Source organism: Diadema setosum, chromosome 16 (assembly GCF_964275005.1).
Source record: "Diadema setosum chromosome 16, eeDiaSeto1, whole genome shotgun sequence".
Taxonomy (NCBI): domain Eukaryota; kingdom Metazoa; phylum Echinodermata; class Echinoidea; order Diadematoida; family Diadematidae; genus Diadema; species Diadema setosum.
Window position 1 is genome coordinate 12,601,050 of NC_092700.1, and position 27,354 is coordinate 12,628,403.

The following is a 27,354-nucleotide window of genomic DNA, read 5'->3' on the forward strand; positions in this document are numbered from 1 at the left end:
CCACATTTAATGACTTCAAGACTAGAGCTGTGCTCGTTCAAAGATACATATTGTTTTCGGTTTTGCAGGTAACTCCTGAACCACTCCAAGGCCTTCCCTCGCATGCCATAATGAGACAATTTATGAAATAAAATTTCGTGATTAATTGTATCGAAGGCCTTGGAGAAGTCCAGGAAGATGCCAACAAGATGAGAATGGTCATCTATAGTATGTGCGGCGTTATCAATAAACTTCAAAAGAGCATGAATGGTGCTGTGTTTCTGACGAAACTCAAATTGGGAATTCGTAAAAACATTATACGATTAAGAAATTTAATCGTTCTTGTGAATATCGATTTTTCCAAAACTTTAGATAGGAATGAAAGTAAAGAAATAGGTCTGTAATCAATTACATCAAAACTGTCTCCTTTTTTAAATAAAGGAAAAACCTTTGATGATGAAAACAAATTAATTAGGCCCTGTTAAAAAGTAATTTGCCCCCAGTCAATACTGATATAAAATAAAACTTCTTTTGAATAATCAATTCTTTCACTATTTGTTCTGTGTACCGTGAGCTTCTATCTTTTTGAAGATCATAAACTGCTTTCATTTTGACGGAAGGGGAGATCCAGGTGAGGAGAGGACTGGTGATTCACTCATTAGAACTATCGCTTATACTCAGGAAAGAAAGTTTAACCGCCATCTGGTAGCAGACTATGACATATTATATTTCTTTTCGGTCAACGAAAAAAGACGCATAAAAGCTTTATGGACATAGGGTGAAAGAAGAACTCTAGATTGCTCAAGAAGTGGATCCAGAGTTAGAGGTAAAACCTTTTCTTTCATTCACATAAGAAGTTGTTTTTGTGATATTGTAAGGAACGTGTAGCCTATGCATTGTAAAGATTTATTGAGGTTTTGATTGGATTGATACCACTGCTCCGAGGTGAGTCAAAGTACACGTACATGTCAAAATGGTCGAACTTGGGAGAGATGAGCCATTAGTCAAAAGGAGACTTGATCAATGGCTCAACACTCCTTTTTAAATCTTTTTTAAATCTCAAAGGTTCAGGAATCAAAACATTCTAATGTTGTAGATTTCACAGGATCATAACTGTTTCTACACAGAAAGAGCGTGTCAGCAATCCAACTATCAACTATCAATTTCAGTTGTCAAATTTACGAATTCCTTGCATCATATAAACATTAGTATATACAATTCAATCTAAGACTTCCATCTAAAAAATGGAGTCTATTTGAGTAAGATATCAAAAGATAACATTTTGACAGAGATTTAATCGTTGCGTATTTCAACAAATATTATTTAGCTCGAAATCACATGCAGTTCCAGATTGAACAAGAAATACGAATTTTGCACTGTATTCAATTTCATGTATGTTTCAAGGGTGTATGTTTTTTCATAGAATCATGTTGTGTAATAAGTTGTTTTAATCAGTGTTTTAGTAACTGACTTTTGATATATTGTAGAATCATGGATATTAAGTCCTGATAAAGTGACAAAGTGGTTGTATGATAAGTTAGACCTCGTTACGAAAATGGCGTTCAATCTTATGTGTGAATGGTGGTGGAAGTTTCGATTCTTTTTCATGTTAAGTAATTAAAAAATGACACAGTCTTATGCTAATAAAACGATTAATAACTGAAAGTAAGAGACCATAGATGATTGAAGTGAGGTAGATGAAACTGAAGTGACAAATCAAAGTGAAAGACAGTGCTGAATGGTATGGAAACAACAACAAAAAAAAAATGAAAGGGGGAGGATAGAGGAAGCGGGAGGTAAAAGAATTCCGAAATGTAGGCGTGTCCATGTATGAGAAAAGGAAGAAAGGGAAGAGTAAACATAGATTGATGTATCAAAATGTGCATTTAGGCCTACTGTAAAGAAAATTTTGCTGTCTGAAATAATTCATATCACCAGAATAAACGTCATTCTATTTCCATTCACCAAAATACAATCATAGGTGATTATGGAAACAGTTATCATTGTAATAGTGCTTTATGATAACCATTGCAGGCAAATTCGGAAGCGAAATATGTTTTTCTGTACTCCAATTTACAAGGTGGCACAACTCTCCCAGGGTGGCTCAACTCTCCATGATGAGTACTCCCAGCTCTCCTCAACCTGTGTGAAACAGAGTACTACTTTGAAATGCAATAACCTTGAATATCATAACCCACACTTTTCTATAGCATCAACTTTATTAAGCAAAATGAAGTTTCCCAACCAATACTGCAGGTGGTGGGAAATATAGCCCATTAAAGGTACAAAATTAAATGATTGCATCTGGACTTAAATTTTTAATCCCGTAAACGGTTTCACGTCCAGGAACGGTTTCACGTCCGATCCTGGACGCTTCATCAGCTCGTCTGATATGGCGGCGTTAAAACTTCATCGCCGATAGGCACAGACGCACTGCCGACGCTATTGTCGGAGTCAGCCATCGAGGAATTCTCTGAATAACAAAGTTGTACACCCGGGAGAGGTTGTGTTCTCGGAGTTGACGTAGACGGTTTCCCGGAACCTTCTCTCAAACCACCGAGGCTCCTTGTCTCAGATGCTCACATCTTTGTCATTGAAGTCGTGTTTAGCAGTTTAGCTGTCTTCAGGTGGGAGAAGACGGCCGAATTGTTGCCCAATGTCCCTGGTCTTTGATGTTGATATAACCGTTTATATAGCGGCTGCTTGATTTCACCAATATAGTTCTCTTGGCAACCTCCTTTGACACTGAAAGGCAGAGTCGACTTTGTTTTTCTATTGTTATACTTATTTTCTGTCATGTACAAGTGGAGAAATAAAACTCACTGAAACTGAAACTGATCAAGTGGACAGTAAAACATGGCAGATGTTTGCAAGCCCGAAAATGAGATAAGGTTCCTTAATCCGAAAATGAAATAAGGGTCACAGGCCCGTAGCCAGGGGGGGGGGGGGGGGGGTGCGTCGGGTGCGTACGCACCCCCCAAAATTCTGAAAGGTCCACTTTTTCATAATAACGGTTTTTAGCAATTCTCAAGATAACAATCCAAATAAAATTATAATATAAAGACACATTATATGCTACGTAAATGTGGAAGAGTACGTTTAACAATGTTAAAAATAATTGTACGAAACCCTTTTGTTGTATGAACCATCGGATCGTCCCCATGCACACAAACACAAATGTTATGTATCAATTTGTGCGAGCTATTATTACATGTATATTGGCACTGCATGCCATGGCCCTTGGCGCGTGTGACCGGTGTTTTTTTTTTCCACTGGCCGCCCGAGTACGTGCGATTCGTGGATGACATTGAGGTTGACACTTGCATTTTTTCACAGGAACAGAGGTAAGTGGATGAAAATCTAATAGCCTCAAGTTTACATATATGATAAAAATTAAAGAAATTTCCTCGAAAGTACTATAATCGAAAACCTGAGACATTTTATATCTACGTCTCACAAAGATATAGTAGGAAAAGCCTGAATATTGCAAGAGCTCCGGAGTAAAAGCAGTCAGTGAAAAACCCTATGTATGATAGCATTGTGAGAGCGTTAGACTGCATTGTGACGCATTGTTATTTAATTTACATTCTTTATTGATATATTTTCATAAATATCTCAGGTAATGAGTCGGACTGGATTACAATTCTCACTTACAGCTTTGTAGAAGTCTGAGTCAACAGTATCACACAGTACTTCAAGACGTATTATAGTACAAACGATTTCTTGAGCCTGCACCGTTTCAGGCTCTGTTCTGGATACGGCGGTAGAAACTCATTCTTTTTTGTTGTTTATTTTATCCTTATTTACTAATCTCTTTTCTAACTTACAGGTAGCGGATTTCTTTGCAGGCCAAATTCGGAAATGTAGTGTTGATTATTACTTATACATTTTCTCATGTTGTGACAGTTCTATTGGTTCTCATTTTAAAGTGAGCCAAAACCTAAGAACATTTTCACTTATAATTTCCAAAGAGTATTATGCAGGCACGCAAACTCATTTTAGTTGTATTTCATTTAAATGTAATGGGTAAGAGGGTATGAGAGAGAATGGAAAGTGCTGTGCTATGAAGTAAAATGGTAAAGTAAAAAGTTTTTCAGATAGTATTACAAAAGAAACTCATTCTTTGTTGTTTGTTTATTTTATCATTATTTACTTATCTCTCTTCTAACTTAAAGGTAGTGGATCTCTTTGCAGCCCAAATTCGAAAATGCCTAGAGACAGCTAGTAACCAAATATGCTACTATAATTTTATAAATAAGAAATAACCATTCCAGTATGTATCTTAGTGTGCACAGTAAGACAGATCAAATCAAATAGGAAAACATCTGAGCACTAAGCCTGAGGTCTGAATTTGCACTCAACTTCTTCCAATGGCTAACGGATGTTTAATTTTTGAATTTCACTGACCTCCAAATTTCACAAAGAAAACCTTCTTAGCATGATGGTTAATATGACATTTGACTGATATTGGAGATGTTTGCGAATCGGATCTACTACCTTTAATATTATTAAATCTAAAATGATTATTTGAAAGTTCGGAAATGCTGGAAATATCCTACCAGAAGGAGGCAAAATATAAATGATTCACATTTACAATTCATTTTGTTTTAAAAAATTTCTTATTTATTTTCGTTTTTGACAAACTCGCATACCAACGGCTGATATACTGTATAGTAAAGTGAATGTTTCATCTTCCAAACAGCATCCAATGGGATGGAAAACTCCAACTGAAAGGTGGACACCATGACCATACTCGCTAAAGAAAACGCGTAGTATAGGGGTCGTTTTTTCTTACGGATTAGATGGAAAGTGTGATGTACGAGCGTATATTATAATCAAAGGGTATCAAAAAGGCCGAAATTTGGGAAAATGGTATATTGTTCAATCATGATGAAGTACTTCTTTAGGGTGCAGGAAACATTTAAGGAATACTTGTTTTTAAGGCCCGAAAAAATCATATGATCATTACTCGTTTAGGGGCCATTTTGAAAGTCCATGTATGAGCATGGTGTCCACCTTTTAATTGTCGCTACCCCTCCCGGGACAGTATCAAAGGACCGTTTTGTTAATTAACGCAATCCCCCCTTCCTTTAAAAATCCTGGCTTCAGGCCTGCTAACGCGGGTATACAATAGAAAAAATAAAAGTTAAAACAACACCAGGAAAATCACTATTCTCAATTTTGCGGCGCGCTACGCGCGCAGAGTCTTGAACACAATTAAACTTTGCAACTTCCTGGCAAAATGAGTTTTTACTATTTCCTAGATGAAATACCGTAACGCGATTGCATGCAACAGACAAAAATACAAATTTCCTCGAGACTTTAAAACGTCATTAAAACAGTCAAAATTCACAATTCTTATATAACTTTTGTAGTTCGGTCGTCCAAAGAATATATATATATAATATATATATATATATATATATATATATATATATATATATATATACATACATATATAATTGTGTGTGTGTGTGTGTGTGTCATCATTGGTATTGGTACCGAAGGTCCGTTTTTTTTAGTGACCGCACCCCCCCCCTTGAAAAATCCTGGCTACGGGCCTGGGGTCGTTATTCAGATATCGAAAAGAAGGTGCGTAGCAGCGAACCTTCAAAATTACGAACTTATTTCGTTTACGGATCAACGAAACTTTGGAATAATTAACTTTTTTTTTTTTTCATTTTGGGATTAACGAACGTTTGGAATATCGAGCTGTTACCCTCAGTATCAGCCATCATAATTGCTACATATAGTTACTGGGATGGGTAGTCGCCTGATCACAATGATGAGAATGGTGATGAGGATGATAATGAAAATGACAATAAAGATAATGACCCAATGTCCTATACAACACCATATAAAGTAGTTGATCCAAAGCGTTAAAGGTACTTTAATCATATCACTTCAAACACAGAATACTTTCAGTTTTGGAACAGATGAGCTTTCCAGAGTTTCTTGAGTAGATGCCGCTTGAAAACCTTTTCGAACGATTGTTAACGTTTCCGTAGTTGAGGGCTCATGATATCTGGCACCATATACAGTGAACTCCCATATAGTCAGCAGATGTCTGGGTCCTTAGTCCAGTATATAGGCGTTGAAGTCCGGCTGATGGCTGACGAACGTGAAGGAGTTCGGAAATGTATCGTTTTATATCATGAAGGACTTTGTGATCTGTAATATGTGCCTGACGAGTAGCAAATCGGCAGCATGATATTTGACAATATGATTTTATCTAATGATATCAATTATCTGGTGCACGTTACGAGCTCGACATCCACGAGTCATACAGCCAATAGCTGTCAGTTGTTAAAATCGAAAATTATGCCTGCGTGTGAAGTATCTATCATTTATCTATCCAAACATGTCGAATTACCATATCAAAGCCCAAATAATGATTGTTGCCCTTCAATCTTCCGCTCTGTTTCCAAAATTTGATTACTCACTTCCTTTCATTTCATGGAAGCATATATTATCCAGATTTATGTAGAAACAAATTGAACTTTTGTTTAGCCCTTTAACCCCCCCCCCCCATCAATAAGAATTGTCTTGCTGTATTGAACTCCTATAATACATATGCCTGTGTTTCGCCTAGAGCAGAGTTTAAGAGGATTTATTTGGGAGTTTCGTATGTTGTCACCGTAGATGACATTGTATCATGTTATTCTAATGAGCACACTAACTTCTGAGGATAATTGTTTCCATTATAAATAGACATTTAGGCTTGTGGAACTTTGATAACTGTTTTTTTTTTTTTTTTGTGATCAGGCAATCCATGAAATGCTGAATGCACCAGACACTAATAATCTTTTAAAATCTTGTTGGAGAATGTATTTTTATGACATTTTCAGCGCAGAAACAGATTAGACTATAATGATGGTGATTGTCACAGTGCGATAGTGGGGTTTGTTCTGCGTGTGTTCTATACTCCTAAAACTTTTACAATCTTCTTAAGTTTTTCAGTCGAGTTTGAATAGGAAGGAATCATGCGCGAAAGGATTTCCCTTTAAAGAAGAGAGAGTAGAACCAGCCCCGATTACTACAGCCATTGACCAGTGTACGAATTAACGCGATGAAAGGATGTGAGATCATCATCTCATTGTAGATAGATTTTCTTTCGTTGTAGAGCACACCAACAATGACCAGTGTAGTAGTTGGTGCTGGTTGAGCTTTGCCCTCGACGGAAATGCGGTTTCATCGACTTGTTGGCTGCGTCGATCCCTCTCTCCCTCCACACTCACCAGCCACCGCAGCCTCCTAGCAGGGAAAACATGGCACAGGTCCGAGGGTATGTTCTGACAGAGACCAGGTAACCATTGACTTGCAATTGTTTGTGATTCTGCCATGGACTTTGTTTTTAATAATACTAAACTGAAACCAAATTTGGCGAAACCTACACTTCAGCTCATGATTGAGCAACGGTAATCACAATCCAGACCCGGACTTCAGGATTGTATGTAGAATGCCGTAATCTGCGCTCCCACTCAGGACGCTTTCTCCATTCTACCAGGTATGTGTTATGCTTTTTGTACAAGTTACTTTTCACTTCCGGCATATACTGTGTTTGTGTGCATTCATTGATACAGCAGGAAGTCAGCTGGTCGGCTGGTTTAAACAGTTTAAAGAGTAATCTACCTTAGGCAACTATCAATAATTCTATAACACCACTGTGATAGCCACATGAGAGAATTAGTTTATTGTACAAATTAGGGGAACAGTTTTAAAACAAAATCATATGTTCAATGCAGCGGTTCCCACAAGATGCATTAGCAGCTGGTTGTGCGTGTATATCATAGAACACCTTAATGATGCCAACCAATGAAGATCTGTTTGAAATGTTTCATTTTTTTGAAGTGGTTCAAAGATTCCATTAAGAAAAAAAAAACACAACAAAACATATCCCCGCTACTTTCTGGGAGATAATTTTCCTTTTATCAAAATTCTCACCCCTTTTATAGTTGCCTCTACCAAGGAGGTTATGTTTTTGCCGGCATGGGTTTCGTTGTTTGTTTGGTTTTCTGTCTAAAAATGAAAAGAGTTGTATGAACGGCTTTTGATGAAATTTTCAGGGCAATTTGATAATGACACAAGGTACAGGTGATTACACTTGTTAGTGATCCGGATTATCGTCTAGGTCTAGGATTTTAGTTTGTTGGAAAATTTGAAGGACCCTTTATCATCGGGAAATTGGGTCGATATAGCACATGTGCTTGATGGAGGTCTGCGCTCTCCGAGAGCTTTTCCATAGTTTCTTATCAAGCTTTCCTTGTTTGAATATTTCTTCCAATGCCCAGATACTGTGACATCCGAATTAGAGAAGTAATTGATTTGCCAGTAAACCAGTATGTAGTAAAAATGGAATAACACCGTCAAATAGAGAGACACTAACGCAAAAGAGCTACAAAAGAGCTCGTCATATCAACAAACAGAGCAAAATTAATGAGACTTCTTTTGGGTTGCGAACCGATTTTGACCTATCAAGGAATATGGAGAGTCCTTCAACAAGGAGCACTGAGAGGCTCAATGCTAACTCTCAAGTAAATGATGACCAAACAGAAGATGACACGCTGTTGAGGAGATCAGCAGATAGCCCACTTCTAGAGAAAATGAATTCAAAGACAGGTTTGCCAGCTAGCACGTCTAAACGAAGAACGTCCAACTGTATGGGAGAAATATCTGAGTTTGTGACGTGTGCGTTTTATGATCACGATGAAACTTACAATGAAAGTTTCCGGACACCCAGGCATTCAGCAGGAGAAACTATAAGCCCTATTCGAACAGATTCTTCAATAGAAAAACTGAATTCGATATGTAATGGTAGTGACATTACAGCAGTAAATTCGGAGTCATCTGATCAGTCCATCGACCAACTTGATCGTGCTGGGGACATTCAAATTAGCCAATCAGATTCAGACAGAGGATCAGATGTTTCTACCAGTTACCAGAGAGATGAGGGACACAAGGACCCTAATGAATCGTCGAACAGGTTTTCCAGGCCGCAGATCCTTACGTTTATCAGTCTGGCAATCACGACCTTGCTAGATCAGGTCTCCTTCTCTGTGCTGGCACCTTTCTTTCCTAGAGAGGTAAGTCTAACACCAAATACTGAATTGCCCCAGCCTGATTTACGGAACATGGCAATCATGTAACCAAAATTATACGTAATGATAATGCTGGTTTAACTCATAATAGCGGATATAAAACAATGCGAATGTACATTTGTAATCATTATATGTATAATGCTTATACTCAATGTTATCGAAGTGCATGGAATGATAATGACTTGCAAAAGTGAATCAATAGAATATGAACCAGTAGAAACCTATTCAAATATAGCTGTTAGACTGTTTATCAGAAGGTATAGTAGTTGCAAAACACAAAAATATTGCATGTGATTACATTTTCATTCTACACTATTGGATGTTATCATAGAATTATTTCTTATTCAGGATCAGTTTTCCCTATCTGTTTATTTACAGCTGGTTTTAACTATACACTAAGATTTAGTTGGGAACAGATCTTTAATTCATCGTATCTGTCAGGTCTGTAGATCTCCCAAACAAAGCATATACGTAGCTCACTAAATTTTACAGGGTCCGAATAAAATAATGTTTTAAGTTCATTCAGGAATCAGTTTGAACTATAATGACCAGATTGAACAGGGGCGGATCCAAGAATTCTGTAAAGGGGGGGGGGTGCAACTAATATTTCTGGTGCCACTTCCGGGTTTCATTTCATATTTTTCTTTTTATTTCTTTTGTTTTTAACGAAAAATAAAGGGGGGCGTGCACCGGTTGTGCCCCACCCCCCCCCCCCCCCTCTGGATCCGCCACTGTTGAAGACAAAATGAAGATTGGCAAAAGGTTATTTTGGTGAGAAGAGGTGATGCACGAGGGAGATTAGACAGATTGATTCAATTCTAACAATCAGAAGGGGGACAAGGCAGGGCATCTACTAATTCCAGAAACGACAAAACGACTTACATAATGAGAACATAATAATTGCAATGTGCAATGTACAATGTACAGTGTTCAATGTATAAAAGGTGTGAACGATTTCAAAATGGAGATTTTTTTTTTCAAGCCTATATGTGTTTGTTCGTCATTAAAAGAAATAAAAAAATCTTTATGTAGATGTATTAATAATTCAAACACTTGTATGATACTGCAATGACACAAAACAATGTAACATGCATAAGACTGTACTAATAATAGGACAATATTCATACAGTGTCACGGGTGATGAAATCCCGTAAAATGCACACAAAACTGAAAAAGAAACAAGCACCTATTTACAGATTGTTGTACACTCGTCGGAAGCATTTTATGCTAAGGGCTAAATATCACGTTTATTATTGTTGTTATTATTATTTTATTATCATTATTTTTATCTTTATTGTTATTCATTTGGCTATACATACATAATTGCAATATAACGTATATTTTATACAGACAATGTATCAATTATTATGTGCATATAAATAATATGTATAGGAATTAACACATGTTCCTGTTGAGATATATCGAATAGGGATCCACCTCAGGGTTTACCATTCTGTTATCGATGAACCTATGACGGCAACATATTTGAAGGTTCTTCCCCTTTCTCAATATAAAATAATGATTCCATATTTAGATGTACACTGTATTTCAACGTATGTTAAGTTCACCACTTTGATTTTCTAAAGTGGTAGTTACTGAAGTCGAGAAAACTGGAAAATACTTTCATCGAAGAACTGCGACTCTACTACAACTCAGTTACACGACACGTTGCTCAGGGCACAGCGATTGCAAGACGACAATAACCTTCTTATCTTGTTATAAGCCAGTTTGGAGTTAGGTCTACATTTTGCGCATGAGCAGATAAAGGTCTTTTGAGGGGAAAAATCGCACAATGAGTAATGAACATAAAATTAGCAACGTCATTTACAGCGCGTAAAGGGTTTCTTTACAATGTGGAGAAGGACCATTTCTGAGTATTTAAGTGAATTACAGAGTTGTAATGAGCAACGTCATGGACAACGCTTGAAGGGTTCTTTTATACTGGAGAAAAAGAACATTTCTGACCATTTAAGGGAGCTTCTTAAGATAAAAGCAAGTCGAAATTCGGTACGTCAGTAGATGATATCTAGCTTTACATGAAAAATTGTTTTGCTTAAAATGACTTAAAATCCAATGGCTTAAAATTCATATTGTTTGAACCATCGCCAACAGGAAACTAGTAAATTGATGATAAAGAAAACAGCCCCAATCGAATCATCGAAACCGTTCGAAACCAACAAAGTCTTTAATGGGGACATTTCTCTTTTCTTTTTGTTAATGACAATCAATAGAGATAAAAGCTTTACCGATTGAAGGGGAACGAAATCAAAACAAACAAATGGATTGAGTCTATGCACATCAGCAATATTGTGATATATGTTATTATGATATATTATTATAACACATCAGCGAAGTTTGGGAAAAATCGGACAATTCGTTGAAGAACTTTGAACTTGTGAATTTTGGAGTTTTAAAGTACAATATTATGTGTCATCACGGATGCACAAAATGTAACTTTTCGATAAAAATCATATTAGAGTTCACATTCTTTCGGCTTGTGACAGACACGTTAGGGGTAATTATCATTCCATCAATATTTGCCCTGCTTTGTAAAAGAAGTAAGTCAGGTGCTTTTCATTATGTGAAAATGAAAATGAAAAGTGAAAATACGCTATTTTTTTCTTCATATTTTTTTATATCATTGCCCATGCGTGACGTCCATATTGTAGTCTTCTTGTCCAGCGATGGTGGCACCGAAACTCTAAAATTTTATAACTTTAGAACACATTTTCTGCTGACATTTGCTAATGTATTGTAATATTGCTGCATTATCTCAATTCAAATATAGGGTTTCGTTCTCCAATAAGCATTCTTTTCTTTTTTTTTATATCCTGATCATACATTTGATCCAAAATGCTCTGGAACATTTATATAGACTCATATCGCACAACCAGTGTATATTTACGTATACCGGGAGTTTTGTAATAGCCTTTAAATATACTAGTAGACAGGCCCAGGGACCTCGGTCGCATGGGGGGGGGGGGGGGTGGGTCCTCTCCCTCACATTGACAAACTAGTGCCAGGAAATTGTGTTTTGCATCCTTTTGCTGAAAACACGAAGGAAAAAGGAAACAGCTGCAAATATATTCATAATGTACATGTAATATCACAGATTCCTATTTTGTATGCATGTAAATATCCATGTGTGTGAGGAAGCAGTGCCTTTGAGGTTCTATGGGATGTGCAGATACATTGTACAAGAAGTTTATTTCAAAATTCCCATTTTCCAATTTCATTGCCCACATTTGGGTCTTGTCTGAAAATCATACCACGTCATTCGCTACCGAATGAAAGTTCCAGTATCAAGCGTTGTTGTGGTTAGTACAAGAGACGTTGTTTATGACATACAATGATGACGTTTGGTGTCAAGCTCAGTACAATTGAATGCAAAGAAAGACGCCGGTGTTCCCTAAAGCAGTTTCCATTTGGGGTTGCAATAAATTACAAGCACCATCAAGAGACAAGCTAATGCGAGTAAGCGCCCTCTTCGGTTGTTAAGCGATTATTGGTAGTCAGTGTACGGTTGTCCCACTTTTTCGCACAGTCATTGACGACACGAATCGCGCCTCGGTCTTCGAGCTGTTGCAGCACCTTATATTCATTCGGCATGTGATGAAGATTGCTACCGAAGTTGATACGTGCTTTGTCGAAGTAGTGGTATTTCAGGGTGCGGTTTGTTGGATCCTTGTAGAAAGGGTAGAAGCCGAATAAAGTGATTCGAGAGCAGAACTGGGTCGCCGAGGCGTAGACCTGCAGACCAGCTGATGGATCGCTGACGTTGAATAAACTGAAGAGAATGGAAGAGCAGTGATGTTGACCACACTTGCAAAAAAAAAAAAAAAAAAAACAACAACAACAACAACAACAACAACAACAACAAAACAAACAAACAAACAAACAAACGAAAAACCAACAACAACAACAAAAACAGCAACAGGAACAACAACAACAACAACAATAACAAGAATATGATATCACATGACCGGCATCAGAGCTGGCAACCATCCACACTTTTCCCCTTCTATGTGAAATAGATTGTCTGCTGCAACTACTGTCTAATCGTCTAATTTGGAGCAACCTTCCAAATCTCTACGACAAGCACCGTCTTTTGATGTTTTCAAATTGAACCTCAAAATTTACCATTTTGATTTGCATTGACAATTGTTTACATGTGTGTATGTATACCTATATTGTGTTTTTTTTTTGCCTTTTGTTCTTATGTTCTGTCTTCTATGATACTATGTTGTAACGAAACGTACCTATTCATTTTGTTTTCACAGCACCATGAGTATAGCTCTAAAGGTAGAATGAGCGCTTTACAAGTGTCCACTATTATTGTTATTATTAGTATCATCATTATAATTATCATCATCATCATTCATCATCATCATTACTTCCCGCATAATTTGACATCAACTTGACCTCTGAGAAAGCCGATTTTTCTTTTGTTTTTCTTTTAGTTTTTCACTGTATATACGATAGCTATGGTTTTCTGGCATTTCTGTCAAAAAAAATGTGCTTATATATATATATGTATATATATATAATTATTCATGTATTTGGAATAAAGTGTGTCAAGCAGAGAGTATAGAGAATCTAATTGTACCAAAGTAATACTGAATCACTTTTGGATGACCTCAGGCTTACGTGGTGACGGGTAATTCTTAATTTTGCATTTTTTAACGTTTCTTGGTCACATTGGAAATGATATTTAAATATGTAAATCACTGTTTCATTTTCAGTTTGTATTCTCACGCATCCACAGACAAACTTCTTGGTTATTTCTATTTACGTTTGAAAGAGGGACATCATACAATTTAAGCGACTTAGAAAGCAATCAGCTCTAATGTGATACACTTGACCAGCAGATCAACATGCAAGGACCATTGTCTACAATTAAACTAAAAACAGCGTTTATTCTCGGTCCTTTTTTCTTCTCGAAGCCGATTAAATTGCTACTTCGTGTTGGGATAGCAGAGGAAAAGATGGGTGTAAACGATTATGATTTCATACATGGATACAATGATACTTTTGGGTAAAAACTTGCTTGGTATCATTTTTAAGTGACTATTTATAGGTTTTTGAACGGTTTATAACGTTATTTGCTAGATCGTTAAAGTGTCGAGCTGTATAAGACTCACCGTCGAATGTTGTTCACCACGTCATAAGGAGTGTACGCATATCGAGGTCGAATCCCGTATTTGTCCAAGTAAACAAGAATGGACTTCATCTGGCGAAATGTTTTCATGCCTTTGTGGTACCACAGAATGCTGTCGCCGATCAGCGCGATGTTGTAGACCCAAGTTCTGCATTTGCCCTGAAGTTCATCAATTGCAACACTAGCGTTCTGTTGATTGATGCAGGCATCTAGTGCCTCAAATTGTCTTCCATTCAGCGTCATGAAATCAACCCTTGACCCGACATCACGAGAAAATTTGCCCCCGAAAAGCGCCAGATTTACGCGGATGACTACGTCAGCTTCTTCGATGATATCGCCACAAGCGCTGTCGAGTAGGACACCGGAGTTCCCAACGATTGAGCAAGTATCCACCTTGTGTGGAGTGTAAGTTTGTTTAAACCGGAGGACTTTCTTCCGCTTCTTCGATGCCTCCATCCTCTTCGGGGGGATTCCCCTTCTAAATATTTGTACATCCATTGGCACTAAAAATTTCCTCCTGCATAATGATAAAGCAGAAAGAGCAAGCTTTTTAGTAAAAATATTGCCCGTTTTGAAATATATATCAAGACTTCAATGGGGAAAATGGGGATGGGGTGGAAATGCTCGTGTTTAGACATCTTTGGATACATCAAAGCTGAAATGGCACGTTTACATCACATAGTGTCTTTGTACATATTAAGACAAATACGCAGATCGAACATCATCATTAGATTTTAGTGGTTTCGCCATGAGATTAATGGCATGCACATTATTGTAAGTGATGCTGTACCCATGAAAAACTCTGCCTTGTTTAGAAACATGGTACTGGATAATGATTGCTGGAAAAAATATAATCGTCATTGCGTCAAAAGTCCTACAAAATAATAGTCCTTCAGAATAACGAACCTTATTGCATTTTCGGATTAACGCACCTTCGAAATAACGAACCTTTCGAATAACAAACCTTATTGTATTTTCGGATTAACGAACCTTCGAAATAAGAACTGTTTTTAGATCTAAAATCAAAGACAACAAGTTAATATTTACCGCATCTCACTCACGACATCTGTGTTGAGCACGGGAAGACTGAGAAGTTGGTGCCGCGTTGATGAGTTTGGCAGAATATCTAGTATCATACAAAACGATTGATGTGTGTCAGTGGAAACATATTAAGCAATAACGATAACCCATTGAATTATACTTTAGCAGGCATTTAAATGAAGAAAAGGTCTTCATGGATGGAAACTACGTACTCTTTTATCACTCGGCAAGAATATCACTCATCAAAACAAGGCTGAAGTCGCGAAAATGATTTTCTCCAGAATGTAAATTCAAAAAGAAGATGAAACTTCCTGTTGAGTCAGTGGTGCTAAGGGCATCCTTCATATTTACTCTTTACAACAAATATGGTAGAAATGACGTAGTTAAGATGGTCACAATACACCTATTATAACACTCGCCCCTGGCCCTGATCATAGCAAACAAGAACCACCCAAACGTCAATACAGTGGAACTATGTACACCACCTTTGTAGAATGGACCCAAAAGCTTCTTGAATGCTTTGCATGATCATTGGTTCGAAAATTTATATCAAGCTACAAGAATAGACAGCCATTTCAACTCAAAGTCACTCAAAATGATCTAGCAGCCATTTCAAGTCATCCAAAGTGATGCGCTTATCTAACAGCCATTTCAACTTTTACAAAACATGTACATGAATATTTGACTGCAAGAAAATATTATATAGGCCTACTGTTCTTCGAAATCTGCAAAACGTTGTTTTTAGAGCGTTACTCCGAATAGTTCATTTTTAGCACTAATTAGTAAATCAACTTAGATATTAAATTCTACCTCAACAATATCCGCAATTCAATTATCTTGATAAATCTACACAAAATGTACACTAAATACACGTGCTTCTTTTTCTACATTTCAGTGGCGAATACATAGCACACTGTGGGTGTGACTAAAAATGGCGGATCGTACAGGGGTGTGGAGCAATTTCAACTCAAATCACCACAAACGCTATCTAGCAAGCATTTCAAGTCACCCAAAGCGATACGCTTATCTAACGGCCATTTTAAATTTTACAAAACATGTAAATAAATATGACTGCAGGAAAATATAGGCTACTGCTCTTTGAAATCTGTGAAACGTCATCATCTTTGAAGCTTTATTCCATATAGTTCGATATCACTAATCATAGTAAATCAACTTGAATATTAAATTCTACCTCAACGATATCCGCAATTCAATTATCTTGATACATCTATACAAAATGTATACGCTAAATACACGTGCTTTTTTACAGTTCAAAGACTAATACATCGCACACTGTGGGTGTGTCTCAAAATGGCGGACCGTATATAGGGATGTTGAGCCGCGCCATTCGCTATCCCTGGACGCTCATCCACTCTAGTAAGATAACACTGCGCTGGAGTCACATACACATAATGCACATTGCACAATATTGTTGCCGTTATAATTTCCGCCGCCATTATCTCACTTTCTCCCTGTTTTCGGATCAGTAGGTATATTGCATCTCATATATGTAACAAACATAATTCGGCATGGAGATGGCATTTTATCTTTTCTTACATTAAAACGAGCTTAAACTATGCACATGTAAATTTGTCTTTAATCATAATCCTATATACCTGGAAATAATTGATTACTGTTTTCGTTTGTGACAGTACATAATTATGTTTGTCTCTGTGTGTATTCTGATTAGGGTGTGTTTGTATGTGTGCACATGTGTTTATGTGTGTCTGTTTGTTGTTGTTTTTTGTGGTGGTGGGGTACACGTGTGTTATGTTACTCCTAAATGTGGAAAAAGTGAACGGTCGCAGAAAAAATGAAATAACCAAGAAATTCCGACAAGAAAGATACGAGATGACTTGGAATGAAAATATGACGAAAACGATCGCTAAAAGACGAAATTGCTTTTGCTTGTTATGTGTGCGGCGAGTGTGACGGTCGAATTTGAATTGTAAATGACGAGAATGTGTTAAAATTACTAAATTGAATAGCCTTTGTTCGAAAATGATCGACAAAAGACGAGTTTGAAACTAGAATTTACATATTCCAGGGGCCCGTTGCATAAAAGTTACAATTATGGTAACTTTGCCATCCAATGGTAACTGCCATATTCTTGATTTTGATTGGCTGTTGAGTAGTGTTGCCATGGTACTAGTTACCATTGGATGGCAAAGTTACCATAATTGTAACTTTTATGCAACGGGCCCCAGGTTTCTAGGGACGAAATTGAACTACAAATCTATTAAATTGAATGAAACAAGATTGAAAATGAACGGAAGAACCTATAGAAGTGATAATATTAATGATGATAATAATACATGTTAATTGACGTTGATTACTACGACGTTTGAACGCCACAAACAACAATCATAGATTTGACATGGTTACCACGTGATAATGAGTTTTAAACATATATAGAGAAGTTAACGTGTTGCAATTGAACACGGTCTTTCTTACATGCAAACAGGTATCCATTTTTATTGTGTGTTTTCCCAGATTGAGTTCTGTCTTTTTGTACATACATGTTTTTAAATGTCACTGGTACTATAACTAGTTCCTGTTTATTACTCTGGTTTATTTTTGTTTTGTCCTATCACGCGGGTCACCTAATATTGGTAAAACATAATGTTGATAAATTCTTCAAAAGAGCGGCACTTCATTGTGTGCCTATAGAAAGAGCATGTATTTGTGCGCTCGACTGAAATTTTCAACATGACAAAAGCGTCTCCTTTTTGTCAGGTTGAAATAAGCTCCTCCGGTCATAGCATGGAATAAGATTTCTCGGAGCAAACAATATGAACACTGCTACGAAAAGCATGCAGTCCATATCTTTATATACCAAATAGGAGTAACTAACATTGTTATGAATAATTCATTGTATTATTTAAGTAATACATCATAGAGCGGCACTTCATTGTGTGCCTATAGAAAGAGCATGTATTTGTGCGCTCGACTGAAATTTTCAACATGACAAAAGCGTCTCCTTTTTGTCAGGTTGAAATAAGCTCCTCCGGTCATAGCATGGAATAAGATTTCTCGGAGCAAACAATATGAACACTGCTACGAAAAGCATGCAGTCCATATCTTTATATACCAAATAGGAGTAACTAACATTGTTATGAATAATTCATTGTATTATTTAAGTAATACATCATAGAGCGGCACTTCATTGTGTGCCTATAGAAAGAGCATGTATTTGTGCGCTCGACTGAAATTTTCAACATGACAAAAGCGTCTCCTTTTTGTCAGGTTGAAATAAGCTCCTCCGGTCATAGCATGGAATAAGATTTCTCGGAGCAAACAATATGAACACTGCTACGAAAAGCATGCAGTCCATATCTTTATATACCAAATAGGAGTAACTAACATTGTTATGAATAATTCATTGTATTATTTAAGTAATACATCATAGAGCGGCACTTCATTGTGTGCCTATAGAAAGAGCATGTATTTGTGCGCTCGACTGAAATTTTCAACATGACAAAAGCGTCTCCTTTTTGTCAGGTTGAAATAAGCTCCTCCGGTCATAGCATGGAATAAGATTTCTCGGAGCAAACAATATGAACACTGCTACGAAAAGCATGCAGTCCATATCTTTATATACCAAATAGGAGTAACTAACATTGTTATGAATAATTCATTGTATTATTTAAGTAATACATCATTTCTAATATCGCAAATTCTTTCATACACAACAATCGAAATCAATGTAATCCAAAATGTATGAACATTTTATTTTAAAATTGAACAAGTACATAAGCTATATTATTTGAACAAAATTATCATGTCATTGCGAAGAAAAGCCCAGGTACAAAACAAGCTCGAAAAGATGTGGCCCACTCAATGAACATAAAAAAGAAGTAATACACACACACACACACACACACACACACACACACACACACACTCACGGGCACACTAACGATCGGGAAGGGTCAGTTTATAGAGCGAGAAAGAAAAACAATGGGGACGAAGCAGGGGTCCGCAGTATACATACAAAACAATTGCCAGGCACTTTCACTGGCATGGGCAAAGTTTATACGAAGACAACAACAACAACAATAACAACAACAATGACAAAAACGACAAATCATACATATGAGCTGATAAACTTTTAGAATATGAATAGTAAATTGGAATATATGAGCAAATTAGTGTACTGAATAGGAAATCTGACCCCGTCGTGGGGACAAGGTCAGTACGTGCGCTCCATGTAATTTCAAGAGGTCCAACAGGTCTTCCCTCAAAACCTGTTTATATAGTGTTATAATTGGTAATTGTTAGTTGGCGTAATATCTTACTATACTCACATTTTGAGGCATGCTGGATGGGGTTGCTGTTGAGATTAAGCAAACTCGTCAAGCTGACAACTATGGTTCCCGCAGCGACGAGTAACTTTCGGCGTCTGTAAAGACAAGCCTTAGCGCCTTCCATAGTTGTCTATCAAAAGGAAACACCACGTTCATTTGCCTGGTAATTTTTCCGTTTCAATTATATCCATTTCATGGCTGCAACACAAAAATCCCGGATATCAACGGATGGGACAAAATTTAAGCATCTGTATTTCTGCACGTCCGTTTGTCATTGACTGAGTAAACCGTGTCTCTATGAGAGCGCAGTAATTCAGAGGAGGACTGGGGGAGATATTGTGTTGACTCGGAGTGAATAGTGAACGTGTATTAATGTATGTCAATATTGTCGGTATTTGCACTCTGCGATTTCATTGTGGGACGAATATTTGCAGTGTTGGCTCAGGAGTTTCACGAGATACGATGGCCACACAAGTTTTCTTTGATTCTCTATTTTCAACAGGAATTCATTTACAAATGGTTATCCATGTATCTAAAATCAACTAAGGCGCAAGAGCCGCATATAAGAGTACACATACACGCACACGCACACACACACACACACACACACACACACACACACACACACACACATATACACACACACAAACAAACAAACGGACTGTACATCGATGCCGAACTTAGATGGGACGTGCATGTCAATTATCTATGTGAAAAAGTAGAACGCATTGTTTCTTTCCTTCGTCGTTTGAGACATTTCATAAACAGGAATTAGATACGAAATTGATATACCGCAGTGCTATTCTATTATACATGTATGCAGATGTAATTTGGGAGTCCTCCTGTGAAAAACATATAAATCAATTGCAAAAAAAAAAAAAAAAAAAGAGAGAGAGAGAGAGAGAAGCAAAACAGAGCAGGAAGAACTATTTAAAAAAAAATATTATTGATCCTAAAGCACAATTTTCTGTTATGCCAATGCCTGGCATATTACAGTGGGAGACATGAAATCCCGTCAAAAATTTTATATTGGAGTGATGATTTTCAAGATTTCGAAGAATTCAACACCAACTTACCTACAAGAAAATGTATCTCTCCCCTCCCCCAAATCCTACCAATTTCGGCACCGTATATAGCCTTGCCCTCCAAAACCTCGGACAGACTTTTGCAAGTGTGCATTTTCTACAGGGGAGCAGAACTATGTAATGCGCCTCACTGAATGATTTTAATTGGTCTATTTCTGAATTCAGTTAATCTCGATCATGTCAATCCACCTATTTGCTAAGATATTGAGAAGAAATGTATAAACACGACCAGAAAGTTTATATTGCCTTGAGATCTTGTACAATATTGCAATATAAACTTATATTTCATGAGACCGTTATAATTTTGTATTTTTATTATGAAACCTTCTCACACTATTTTCTTTCTTACTTCTTACTGGTCCCCATGGAAGACCAGCAGCAACAGAAAAGTGCAGTTGATTAATGGCTGGCTAATGTACATTCTATTCTTTTTCGTACATTGATAATGTGTCGTAATCTTCAATTGCTATGTATGTATGCCTCATTTTACGCATGTATCACTTTCCTTGTACCCTATGATGTCTTTTATATCTGTATACCTTTATGACGGAAATGAAATAAACAAACACTCATACATACACACACACACACACATATAACGCATATATATGTATATATATATATATATATATATATATATATATATATATGTGTGTGTGTGTGTGTGTGTGTGTTGTTGTTGTTGTTGTTGTTGTTGTTGTTGTTGATTTAAATTTATGGAGCTCTCTTCCGGGTGGCCAATTTGCTCCAAATATTATACATTTCATTAACTACAAAAACCTACACTACAATTTAATTCTTACAAAAAAAATCGTTATTATATCAATAAATTATATCTATAATTCAGATAATCACAGGAAAATAAAAGGATAGGATATAAATACAAAACTAGAAATTGTGTGATTTTCTCATAATGAGTTCTAACGTCAGCCAGTCCAACATGGCAAGCACTTACACGGGAACATAAAGTAGTCGAGCTGTACATCCGTGCGGTAGTGAATTCCTTGGAATGTCGGTGTGAGCGATATCATAGCAAGTGGTGTTTGTAGTATTATAATCTACGACTGGGACCAAATTTGAGGGATCATTGTAGAGATTCTTCTTAGCCTTTCTTTCTATATCTAAGCATGTTTAATCATGATCCCATGGATGAATAGGATGCATCACATTTATTATCTTATGTATCTTCCTTGTAATGTTATTTCAACAAGTCGAAATTGTTTACAATGACCTGTACTGCATCACCTGATTTTTCTTTCAGGCCAAGAACCGAGGTGTTTCCAGTCTACAGGTGGGGCTTATCTTCGGTGCCTTCGCCCTTGTTAACGTCATCTTTTCTCCCATATTCGGGAAATATGTGAGTAATGATTACTTTTATGCAGCATTATCTAGTAAGGACATTGCGTTGTCATGTTGGTCTCTGCCCCCTTTTCTCTCGCTTTCTCTTTAGCTATTTCTCTGTCTGTCTGTCTGTCTCTCTCTCTCTACCTGCCTCCCCCTTCTCTCTCTGCTTCCCCTTTCCTCTGCTTTAAACGTTCAAAGTTCAGAAGATTCTGTAACACATCTAACTCTATACCTGTCCTGCGCAAGTCAATGACACCTTCATGAGACATCCTATCACCTGTTTGAATCAACATCTATTGCCTAACCAAGGAGGTACACTAGAAGGCGAGCACACTGAGTAACGCCTTGGTCAAAATTTTGCTAACAACAATAACAACAACAACAACAACAACACCCTGAATAGCTGATGCATAGGCGACTGCTCCCAGAACGGGTTGCAAATGGTCGGCGACTTTCGTGAAGACCACTAGAAATTGGTCGCCGAATGGTTGCTGATTAAGATTGCTCTTTCTCTCTCCGTTAGCCTCGGAAGCACAAGATTGCTTGGTCATGAGAATAATGCTGCCGTCACTGTCATTCGGCTGAAATCTTCACCGTCCCTTACCCTTGCCCCTACTCTTTTAGGGATCGCTTTATGTGGTCAGGAAACGGTACATGAATGAATATGGATTGCATCAAACATTACAGTAATTAGCATGTGGTCGCAGCACGTCGAAGCAGACTTTCTAGAAAAAAAAAATAGTAATTATTGCTACAATCTGGTCACCGATCGGCAAAGGGTCAGCAACCAGTCTTTAGTCGGTGGGTATTTCTTAGGTGACTGGTTGCCGACCAAAAATCTTCATGCCAAAGGCCAGAAATTACTGAAGACCAGTCCCAAAGAGGTTGGAGACCAGTCTGCGACCCGTTGCCGACCTTTTCACGACCAATTTAGGACAGAAACTGATTTGCAATTTAGGACCATAAAAAATAAAAGATAAAAACTTTTGCCGACTAGTTTGGTCGTCAAATGGTATCGAAAACCCCCAGCCCACCAAAACCGGTCTCCAACCGGTCGCCGAACGCTGACAATCCTGACTAATACACTGACGTATCCTTTTTAAGAATGTTTTATCATTATCATCACTGTTTTCCCCACTGATTTGGCGTATTATGATACGTACCGTGCATTAAATGTCCTGTTTGAAGCATTCAAGAAATCATGAGGAGAAGACTATAGTCAAAACAACTATCATGTTCCTTGAATGATTACGTTTTCACACATCGAAATTATATCTGGTGCTGTTCCTCAGTAGACAGATAAAGGGAGTACAGATCAATGATCCTTATTTTTGAATATCTTTTCTCGTTTCTTCGATGATATCGTTTTGATATCGATATCTTTTAAATATGTATCGTCAGTCTATATCATTTCTACCATTTCACCATCTATCACTTCATTCGTATCACTTGTGAATTCCATGTAAGGAAATTAGTCGATAGACTGATTTGTATAATACTGTCGTGTGGCGCCTGGCAGATGCTACTGTAATATCCAAAGTTCCTTGAGAGGTATATAAAATTGGATGTATTTTATTTTGTAAATGTTTGTATTTCTGCTTTGTCTCTTTGTATATCGTCAGCTACCCAAGCTTGGGGCAAAGTTCACGTTCGTGGCAGGAATTTGGATCGTTGCTGGCTGTAACATCTTATTTGGGTCAGTTGCACTGTTCCACCTCAATGATGGTAGTACGACCCTGTAGCAATACCGATAAATACACCATGTAAAGTCCCATGTAACCTTCATTGCAAGAGCTGATGTAGAGATATTGGAGAAGGAAATACAGGAAATATAGTTTGTGTAATCCTCTCTCATCCTTTATTGTTCGTAGATACTAATTATCACCAATCTGTGACATATATGCATTTACACAAAAATGCCATAGTTATAAGTCTGGGTGCCAAGGACAGATTTTGGCCTAATCTTGTTTTTCTGTCCGCCAAAATCTAATTTACTTTGATGATTTCTCCTAATTTGAAGGTGCTAAATCCGAATTTGGATGATGCAACTCTTGTATCCTTGATGGTTTTGACATATTCAATATGGCCGCAATATCAGATATTCCTAAAATATATTTCAGTAGTGGATAATTGAGCAAAGAAAATGGGATTTCACCGGGATTCGAACCCGAGACCTCCGGATGGCCATTTGGCCATTTTGGCGGCCTATCTTGAATTTTGAAGGATACAAAGAGTTTCATCGACCAGATTGGGATTCTGCATCCTGGAAATGGGGTATACCAGTAAATATTTTGAGTTTTCAACGATAAGGGAATTTTAGACTTCGGCGGCTATTTTGGCGACCATCTTGAATATCTTAAATCCCTCAGCTTCATCATCCAGATTCGGATTCAGCAACCTGCAAATAGGGTAATATCATCAAACAGCATCAGACGGACGGTAAAACAAGGTTCAGCTTCTGACACCCATGGAAGTTCTGCCAAATAACAACTCACGCTAATTACAGCTTCAAATGTAACCATGGAGGCGATACATGCATAAATCTCTTATAGCCACTGTACTTCAAAAGGGACACAGCGTACATCATCCTATTGAAAAAAAAAAATACAATGTTAGCTATCAAAGATAATAATATGCATGTTTATAAGTTGAATATCGTAACTCTTATATTTGCCAAGAGTTGATATTTCATGGAGCACTTCCGATCTGAAAGAAACTTTAAAATGGTTCAGAATGCTATAGCAAGAGATTCGTTATTCCAAAGGTCCATTATTCCGAAAGTTATTCCGAAGGTTCGTTATTACGAAGGTTCATAGTTCCAAAAATGAAATAAAGTTCGTTATTCCGAAAGTTCGTCTAATTCGAAAACAGATTATTCCTTATTCCGGGGAACGCACTATTTTCCCCCATTTTGGGATAACGAAACTTTCAGAATAACGAACCTATTTTCATCTTCGGATTGACGAATCTTCGTAATAATGAGCCTTATTTCATTTTCGGAATAATGAACCTTCAGAATAACGAACATCACTCCAAAAATATGGATTATCATGTGACTCGGATTCCCTCTCCTCAGAGTATGTGACCAGTTGACTTCTCCAGGGGAGTTCATCATCTTTTGTTACGTCATTCGTAGCTTGGCTGCTGTTGGTACTTCGGCCTGTGTGACAGCCTCAATGACTATAGTCGCCAACACTTTCCCCGACCACGTGGCAACCACTGTAGTAAGTTGCGTTCATGAATTAGTACAATTTTACAAGTGCCAGATGTAAAGTGTAATAGAACAACACATTAGATCATACCTCTATCTGTAAATAGATAATATTTTATTCGATTAACTGATACTGATAGATTGATTAAACTTAAATGGAAATTCTTGGTACGTTGGCTATTGCAACAAAATATACATCACTTACATTCAAATACACACGACATTGCACAAACTGGAACTGTAACTGAAGCATATTATAACATGCAACATCACAACATAATACATTAAACCGTCATTACAACTGGAGCAATAAAGACAACAAGCGTGTGCTATTTTGGTACAATATTTTCCGGCCTATTCCGGTGTTCATAGCACACGCAGTGGCAATGCCATATTGGTTTTAGATGAAACTTATCTAATAACTCTGCAAGTACGATATGTGTGGATTGTATCGGGACAAAAGAACTTCTCTTTTAGGCTATATACCTCTATCATTATTTCACATTGACCCTAAATTACACTCGACCATTTTTAGTTAAGTCTGGGTTTCTGAAATATTCATGAAGAGCTCGCTTATATTTGATGCTGGAAGCTATCAATAATGGTCGATAATGGAGCTGGGTCACTATGGCACAATAAGCTGGAGAAGTGAGTAGTAGGAATACATTTGATTATTGATTATACTGGCAGTAGCAAACCTACCTTCTTCCGGTAGGCGAGGCCAACAGAGAAATTTCAGCTGTGCGAGGTTTTGCCATCGTATGTCGCGCTATTCATATCATTTCAATAGCCTTCCGTTTTTAACTGTGCATATGTAAGAAGCTTTTTTTTTTTTCATTTCATTTTCTGTAGTCTTAACAAAGGTATAAGCGTGCATCTAATTGAGACTGCTGTAGGCCCCTTTCTGCACAACTGGTTATGACGTTTACTTATCATGGAGAGAAAGAGATCATAATATAACATCCTGCAAATAGATGGTAACTATCACTGTTACCTTATAAAAAAAGGTAGTAAATTGCTTAAACCAGTAATATTTACCATTTCATTGGCGTACTGTAATTGAATCAAAGCCTGTCTCACTTCGGTATCATTGCTGATATTTGTATTCAAATACTTAAATCTGATTAGAATAAATCAGCCATAACTGCATTTTAAATTATGCATGTGTTAAGTAACCTGTAAATGGCAGATCTTTAGTCTTTTTATACCTATCGTGTTGTCTTCAATGGTTCTGTTTTCATTCTATGCCATCAGGGTTTATTGGAGACGTTTTCTGGCTTTGGATACATGCTTGGTCCGGTGATTGGAGGTCTTCTGTACGAGGTAGTACAGTATTGTGATACGGTGCAATGTCTAACCATTATTTCCTGTTCTTGCTCGTAGTTATACATCAGGTGGCAGTCTGTTTTTATTGCATTTCCGGACTAATGATTCGCTTGATACGTTTTTTTCTATCATTGTTGTTATTTTCTGTATCATATTCCTTATTATAGCTATCATACCTTTACCCATTACTGTTATTGGTGTTAGTCTTTTGAATAGTTTTTCATCGATCATCATACCTGCACAATTGATGTCAGCATAGTCATAGTTTCATCACTAAGAGCTAAGTTTTATTGGTATATGAGTGCAATGGACATAATATTTCATGAGGTGAAAGATGAAATGATCTATCCAACGAGGCGCAGCCGAGTTGAATGGAGCAAAGGTTTCATCTTTCACCGAATGAAATATTCTGTCCATTGCAAGAATGAATAACATTTATTATTTGTTTTATATAACGCCTAAAATAGATCCTTGTCATATTTTGATGTTTTGTGCTGACTGAGCGCTTTACGCTAGCGCTCTGTCGCATACACACTATATACAAACGCAAGCGTTTTACAGTAGTGTGCCGGGCTCTCGGAGTGTGTGCAATGGAGCAAATCGTATGGATCCAAAATTGCACTGTAAATGGAGCCACAATTGCACGGGTGATGACGTCATAGTGAAATGGGCCGAATGATCAATGTCAAACAACCAATCAAATTACAGGGATCGATTTAGGCGTTATATAATATTTACTATTGCACTGTTTGTGACACCTGAGGGAAAATAAAGATATTGTGGTTATACTATCATCAATGTGTGC

At 37.2% G+C, this 27,354-nt stretch overlaps 1 protein-coding gene across 1 annotated transcript in view; it reads left to right on the forward strand.

The window, feature by feature from the left end:
• Window positions 1-8,462: 8,462 nt before the first annotated feature.
• The window catches only part of LOC140239586 (MFS-type transporter SLC18B1-like), a 33,843-nt gene continuing 14,951 nt past the window's right edge, over window positions 8,463-27,354 (forward strand). The window contains exons 1-5 of the mRNA XM_072319417.1: window positions 8,463-9,062; window positions 21,930-22,025; window positions 23,635-23,708; window positions 25,089-25,236; window positions 26,478-26,546. Coding sequence (XP_072175518.1) covers window positions 8,463-9,062; window positions 21,930-22,025; window positions 23,635-23,708; window positions 25,089-25,236; window positions 26,478-26,546 — 987 coding nt within the window. The remainder of the gene's footprint in view (window positions 9,063-21,929; window positions 22,026-23,634; window positions 23,709-25,088; window positions 25,237-26,477; window positions 26,547-27,354) is intronic.